At 42.2% G+C, this 7,915-nt stretch overlaps 1 protein-coding gene across 5 annotated transcripts in view; it reads right to left on the minus strand.

The window, feature by feature from the left end:
* Positions 1-1,098: 1,098 nt before the first annotated feature.
* The window catches only part of LOC125889475 (arf-GAP with Rho-GAP domain, ANK repeat and PH domain-containing protein 1-like), a 69,007-nt gene continuing 62,190 nt past the window's right edge, over positions 1,099-7,915 (minus strand). For all 5 annotated transcript variants that reach the window (XM_049577505.1, XM_049577506.1, XM_049577503.1 and 2 more), the window contains 2 exons: positions 6,648-6,685; positions 1,099-3,472 (listed from right to left, as the gene is read on the minus strand). In XM_049577505.1, the coding sequence (XP_049433462.1) occupies positions 6,665-6,685 (21 nt within the window). In that variant the 3' untranslated portion in view covers positions 1,099-3,472; positions 6,648-6,664. The remainder of the gene's footprint in view (positions 3,473-6,647; positions 6,686-7,915) is intronic.

The raw sequence follows: 7,915 nt of genomic DNA on the forward strand, positions 1-7,915 counted from the left end.
CTGAATCCGGCTGAACTTCACATTAAAGGAGCCTCCACGTATGTCTGCCGATGGGGCGCAGCGTGCAGTGGAAGCCAATTCTAGTGTCACTCACTCACGCTGTTCTTGTTGCCGCTGTGTGCTCCGAGTGGAAATGAGGGAAATTGGCTCACACAGGTGGATGTCCAGATTTCTGTGGGATGCTGCTGTCTGCAATTGTCCCTCCTATTGTTTGTCTGTTTCGGGAGTCGTGGCACACTGTGCTCAATGAAAATGTACATTTTTATTTTTGGGAGCTGGCAGGTGGGCTGGCAGGTCCTGGCAGTTGGCGCGTCCTGCCACCCTGCAGGTCCGCCCCTGAGGCTCACTTCCTCAGTTTGGACTTCTGTCGTCATCCCTCGGCTTTACGCAACTGCTGCTATGACCTATGTAATAAAGGCTCTTTTGGTGTGTGTGTGTGTGTGTTTAGGCATCCTCCTGTGTGTTCTCCCCCTGGTAGCGCTCCTGTGTGTGTGTGAATGGTATAGTGAAGGTCTCCTGTGTGTATGTCTCTTGAGGGGCTCTCCGGTGTGTGTCTCGAGGTACAGAGTGACCCTGATGTGTCAGCTCTGCTTAGAAGAATGAACGGAGAGCTGGTGGACCACCGTGACTCACTCACACACACACACACACACACAAACAGGAGACCTCCTCAGGGCTCTCCCTATGATCACTGTACCTCCCACACACACACTCTTGACATTTTTCCTCGAAGCACATCTGTAAGCTTCCATTTCATGGCTGTAGCATGACATTGTCATGAATCCCTCAGGCCTTGCAAAACTTTCTGCCCCTATATATTCATGTGTGTAGCCTATGAGCAGTGTGTTGTGTGTGTGTGTTTGTAGCCCAGCTTGTTCTCACAGTTAGCCTGTAGGGCAGATTTGAGTTTGACTGCGTGTGTGTTTGTACATTAATTTCATAAAAGCACTGAAGAAAAACAAGTGGATTACCATGAGGGCAAAGCAGAGCTGCAGGGCATCGACCTTTTAGAAAAACACTTTTTTTTTTTTTTTTTTAAAGAGTAAAATATGACTACGCACTATAATTATATTCAGAAACACAACATGCACACACACAACTAGCTGAATGTGTTTATTAGAGTTTCAGGGAATCAAAATCACTAAAACGCAGAGTAACAGAATAAGGAAAGAGACAGAGAGAGAGAATATACGCTGCTTATAAAAAGTATTCACCACCTTTATACTTTATTGTTTTACTACATTGAATCATTGTTGTGCTACAGAGGTTTGGACAGTGATTGACAAAAATATCTCTACTGACCTCTATAAATGTATCCAGAGTAGTTTAAGATATGAAACAGGAAATAACTGATTAAGTATTCACCCACCATGGCTGCAGCTAAGTGTGTGAAGAGTAAAGAAAGGTCTAAATTACCCTTGAAAGCGCCACGAGCTCCACCATGAAAAAAAGTAAAGACAGTGACACAGTTGGAAATCTGCCTAGAACAGCTGAGTGTGTAAAAAGGGCACAGACTTAAAAAATGTTTGCCAGAGGCTGTGAAACAAAGTGGCTTAAGATTGTACTGTCTGATGAGGTTTTAGACCATCATAGTTAATGCTATGATTGTCATAAGCTTCATATCACACATCATTCAACAGGGCTGAAAACTTGCATGCAAACAATTATTTTGTGGTTAATATTTGTACCTAACTTCTCAAAAAAAAGACATCCCTTGTGATTCAATGTTGAAAACAATAAAATATTTAGCACATGGAGGTGGTAAATACTTTCTACAGAGTGTAATCACGTCACTACACAGAGTGGAATCTTCTCTCGACTCCTGCTGAGGTCTGTGCTGGAGGGCACCTAATAACACACACACACACACACACACACACACACACACACACACACACACACACACACACTGCATATACACATTTTTCACACAAACTGTGCCTAAATGTGTTAAAAACAAACATTTAGCCGAACGTCATGGTGTCTCACCAGCAGAGGCGGAGCTCTCTACAGCACAGCATCTAGCGTCCTCTGCTGTCCAAATAAATAAGAAGTCTTTAAAACAGGGTAAACCTACAGGTGGTGAAGAGCTCGTAAGGCAGCTGCTGACAGGTTAATACAGTTAATACAGATTGTTTCATGGCTCCCCTTTCGACAAAATATATACAAGTGTGGACCCTAGTGGAAAGGATGATAGATTACAGTGCACTTACAGTTTCTAATTGCGCTGACAGATGTATCGAAGCACCTCTGTGCCCTGTGCTGACCAACAAACTATAATAATATACCGCTGCAAAGATAGTTGTGCATAACAAAAAAGACAATGTGACTAATGCATAATCTAAAACTTCATAAATACTGCTGGTTAATGACAAAACTGCCCAGGTATGTACTGTACATCTAAGCATCACAGGGTTTAGAAACGGATCTACAGAGAGGAGGCAGTGTGAGGACTGTGTGAGGACAAGAAGGGGGACAGACAAGACAAGATTTTGATTTGTATAAACTGACATGGTTTGTAATGTGACTCAGTGAGGGTGCACTGAGTTTATATGATTCTAGTAAGGGACAAGAGTAAATCAAGTGCTTCTCACAGCTCTCGTTCCGTCACTCCCCAAACACACGTACACATATCCACACATGCCGTATACACACTGGTGCACAAATGCAGACAAATGGACATACAGTTTTGCACAGTACAGTACAGGCAAAGGTCCTGCGGCGTAACAGACACAAATCCATCACAAGCCATCCCTCAGCTCTTCCTCTCAGTCTCGGTCCCGGTCCCTGTGGAGCAAACTCTGGGCAGAATCAGGTCACCGTCTCCTATGACATCAGCTTTGCTTACAATAGCAATTATTTAATTTTGAAAGGCAGGATCATCCCGACGGTTCTCTGAGCAATAGTACAGCAAGACAGCTGAAAGCATCACAAAATTATAAATCAGATTCAGCTACGACTGCAAGTCAATAAACTTTAATCTTCTATTTAAAAAAAATGCTAAGCACTCCATGCTTGTGCCTCAAGTAACACCACTAAGTCTTTTCTGAAATACGTTAAAAGGAAATGAAGGTTTCTCTCAGCATGTCTTTCATGCTTCCGTCCCATAATGCAATGCAGTGATTGAGTCACATGCCACTGATCTTGGCGCTCGTCAAGTTGGAGGCGAGTGATTGTAGTCCATCAAACTATCACTCCTTTGTTTTTGAATGCCACAGCTCCCAGCTGCTTCGACTGTACATCAAGTAACATTCATTTGTGCAGGGAGGCCAGTGTTGGTTATATTATACATGTGATCCTGTTTGTCTGCGTACTTTTGGTCCAGTTCATATTTAAAGGAGCAGATGGCAGTGTAATCCACATACAGTATGAGTGTCTGGGCTTTCTGAGTGTCTGTCATTCTGGTCCTTACAGTCGCAGAATAATGATGCCACTGGAATGTTCAGAGATCATCTGAGGTCGACCATTCGCCCTTTAAAGAACAGAAATTCATAGATTTAGCCATTCAGACTTTTTAATTCCTAAATATCTGTAAATGTTCTTTTCATCATCACAGCAGACTGAAACCACATCGTCAACCTAACATGTAGCTTACACCTTAACAAGGTACCCCTAATACCAGACACTCTTAAAACCAGTTTCATAGCGTCTTTCCCTGAGAGGTCAGTCTTCAAATTTTCAGCCAAAGTCCGAATGTCTCGGAGCCATGGCAACCAGATATGAGGCTGCTGATAAGATGTGGACTCAGTAAGCGGCGGTCAGGAGAGCAGATACACAGACTGACAGATAAAACAACAAATCAACCAAATGCTTTATCTTTCATTCCAACTTTATGATGTGTAGTTAATACAGTATTTGAACATACTACTGGGGCTGCATCATTTTGTTCTTTTAATGCCGATTAATATGTTCATTATTTTTTTAGATTGATCCATTCATCATTTCATTTGTAAAATGTCAGGTGCACATCTGGCATCTTTGAAGTCCCCCTCCTTATACTAATATTTTTTTTTAACATGGGTTTCCCATTTAGTAGTTAAAAACAATCTGAAAAGATGCTGGAAGCACATCGACTCTTTTTCCCTCACTGAAAAATCTGATTGCCATATATGTTTGAGCTTCCGTAAGATTCAGAGTTATATGTGCACCAAAATTGGCGACCAGTAGACGAATCAGAAAGGTAAGTGCAGTAAGCATCTTTTATTTGTTAGTGTTTTTGGTTAGCTTGTAGGCTAACTGGCAGTGGCTAACCCAGCACTAATTGTTGTACAACATACAATAATATCTGCTACGATAGGGTTTGTCAAAACTTTAGCTATGCTGAAGCAAACTCTGCTCTCTGTTAGGGCTGGCCAATATTAAAGGGAAATTTTGGTTTATTTCAACCCGTCTCCTATCGTCCTAAATTTGTTTCAAGTCACTAGTGACATAGAAATAATAGTTAGCATGTTAGCCGTTAAACTTAATTGAACGGGCATCCTTTCAAGTGCAAAGTTAGTCCACTAAACAAGCTTTTTCTCCACAAAGACCGCCTCATATCGTTAGGATAAATGTCAGAGGACATATAGAAAACGACATGTAAACGTGTTGTCTTACCTTACCGGTGTGGTGCCATGTTTGTTGTTTACCATTTAGCTAAGGCTGCAACCGGTCCCATTCCTTGCAACAGAGGTATTCCTCTTCTGTGGGCATTGGGGTACAGCATTCACAGGTAACGATACACCACCGAGCTCCAGAGCTAAAGCTTTCCAGCAGCCATTCCTCCTCTGCCGTCCTCTACCTGTTGTGCCTCTCTCTCTCTCTCCTGCTCTGTTCTTCAATTTCACGAAGCTCTTTGTCAGTGTATTCTGGCTCAAATAAATAAGGGCGGCCATAAAACTCTGCAAAATCAAATTCCTCCTCCACAAAGTCGAAGTCTGGCAAAAAGTCAGCCATTATTCTATAAATCTTTCATAAAATAAATGAATGAACCTTTCAGGCTACTGTCCGTTCTGCCTTGCAGCTGCTGTGGCTTGTTCTCGCGAGATTTCGGCCGCATAGGTAAACAGTAAACACGCGGTAAGGTAAGACAACAACTCTGAAGACCACCTAAATGTGGAATGTTAGTATATAGGCTTTCCACATCGAGAGGCGATGGCTGCCCTTATTTATTTGAGCCAGAATACACTGACGAAGAGCTTCGTGAAATTGAAGAATGGAGGAGGAGAGAGAGAGAGAGGCACAACAGCTAGAGGACGACAGAGGAGGAATGGCTGCTGGGAGGCTTTAGCTCTGGAGATTGGTGGTGTACCTGTGAATGCTGTACCCCAGTGCCCACAAAAGAGGAATACCTCTGTTGCAAGGAATGGGACCGGTTGCAGCCTTAGCTAAATGGTAAACAACAAACATGGCACCACACCGGTAAGGTAAGACAACACATTTACATGTCATTTTCTATATGTTCTCTGACATTTATCCTAACAATATGAGGCGGTCTTTGTGGAGAAAAAGCCTGTTTAGTGGACTAACTTTGCACTTGAAAGGATGCCCGTTCAATTAAGTTTTAACAGGTCTGACTATGGCTGTATCTAGGCTAACGGCTAACATGCTAACTATTATTTCTATGTCACTAGTGACTTGAAACAAATTTAGGACGACAGGAGACGGGTTGAAATAAACCGAAATTTCCCTTTAAGATGGTATATACTGTATATTGTCTCACATTTTGGATATCGTAGTATCATGAAATGACATAAATGTTGTTTCTTCCCTCGTGTTAAAGTCTGAATTACAGTAAAGTGATGTAAATGTATCAACTTAACACATTTTCTTTTTGTTTTAACGCTTGCCTAAACCCACTTAGCCGATACATCCACATTGCTGATGATTATTGAATAATCTTGTTGTGTAAATATTTTCTGAAAAAGAAAAAACAGTCACCACTACAACTTTTTTTGCATCATTGATATAATTTTCAGGACGTATCGCCCAACCCTACTCTCTGTACTGACAAGTGCTCTGAGCTTGAGGTTTCAGGTTTCCTTGCAAGTGCTGTGTCGACGTCTGTTCCCCGTCGATATGTGCTTCTTGAATTAGACGATTGGATTTCGTATTAGTGACGTACCTAATCTAGCTTGCCGGGGACATGTTTGAATTTTTTTGCACAGATACAAATCAGTACAGTCAAGGTCAGACATTTTAGGGGACATAAATATAAGAAAAACACTATTTGGAGAGGAGGGGGACTTCAAATTTCTTGCTTTGTGAGACTGACAGCTCAAAACCCGAAAGATATGAGACAAGCAGCACGTGCTTGCATTTAAGAGGACAGAACAAGCTAATTTTGGGACTTTCTTGCTTGATAAATGATATAAACAATTATTCAATTAGCAAAAACTATTAATTTTTTGTTGCTCACCAGTTGTTTCAACACTATATACTATTCACAGTGTCATTAAAGAGGGACCACATCATCAGTAATCATAAATAGTAAACAGCTGTAATTAAGCACTGCTATTTTCACTGAAGACTGAAGTTAGCACCGATTAATGAGCTTAATGTAGCTTACACAGACTACAGAAAACATCCCTCACATATACATCAAAAAGCATTTCATTTGAAAATGACACATCAATAACTTGTGTATTATCCACCATTAACTGTCTTACCTTTCTTGCAGCGACCATTATCGAACATCTCTAAAGAGCTGAAAGATAAACAAACAGAGGGGTTACGGCAGGGAGGGCGAAGGACAGATGGGGGAACTGGGAGGTGTGGGAACAGAGGGAGGTGAAGACAGTGATGGACTGAAGACAGAAGGGGAATGTCAGGAGGAAGAGATTCAGAGGCAGGCAGGTGGTGATGGTATGTCTTAACTGCGAGAGAAGTGTGAAGAACGCTTGTTGGCGTGTGAGAGAAAAGAGATGTGCTGAATCTGTGATATCAGCATTCAGAAAGTCACAGCAAACATCATTGGATTCACCTTGAGAGGCATAATCAGGGGCATCCAACCATCCTCACACACACACACACACACACACGGTCAGTGTTCCATATTTACTCTTTCACTGCACGTTGAAAATCGGACACATCAATATGCTGCGAATCTCTCTCCTCCACCCCCACATTCAAAAACATCCTGCATAAACCCAGCTTGTGCTGCCGTCCCATCACCAAAGCAATCACACCTCCTCTCACACTCTCAACAAAATTTTTTATCCAGTCAATACACTGAAAAGACAAGGATCAATAGAAAATATCTGGAAGGCAAAACAACCCTAGAATCCTGTTCATGCCGATGGAAGCAACGGCAGTCTGAGTTGAATTCTTATGTGCTGCTGCAGTCTGCAGCAAACTAATGAGAGGCATGTGATGGCTATAGAAACTGCGGGAGGAGACAACTGCATCATCAGACTGTGAACATTTGGACCAATAACACAACTGAGTGCACAGTGAATTATGTTGGATGGCTGCACTCAGTTTTTCTATGGAAATAAGCAGACAGATGGAGAGGGTGATACTGATGCTGTTGAACTGGTTTAATGTCAGTGCGCTTGAAAAGTAGCCCAACAAACCAGCAGTGATGATGTTTGTCAAACTCTTGCCAAGTGTACAGCTATGGGAGCTGATACGGCAGCAGCGCTGTCAAACACAGTGTTATAACATATTCGCCATAGCCTGCCTGCAGGCACGAGTTGTGTTGTTCCTTGTTTCTGTTCTCTCCTTGGTATTTTGAAGCACTGCTTTGGCAGAGCTTCACCAGAATGACTCTCCCCTCTGTCAGTTCGGTCCAAACCTCCTTCAATATGAAGATACTGCGGTCTACTCCTCTTCATGTCATCTGGATTCTTAAACATTTTTAGACCCAGACACAAACTAGTGATTTATTCTCTTGTCCTGGAATCTCAGCTTGTGAAAACACACACCCTGGAGACTA

Source organism: Epinephelus fuscoguttatus, linkage group LG5 (assembly GCF_011397635.1).
Source record: "Epinephelus fuscoguttatus linkage group LG5, E.fuscoguttatus.final_Chr_v1".
Classification (NCBI taxonomy): domain Eukaryota; kingdom Metazoa; phylum Chordata; class Actinopteri; order Perciformes; family Serranidae; genus Epinephelus; species Epinephelus fuscoguttatus.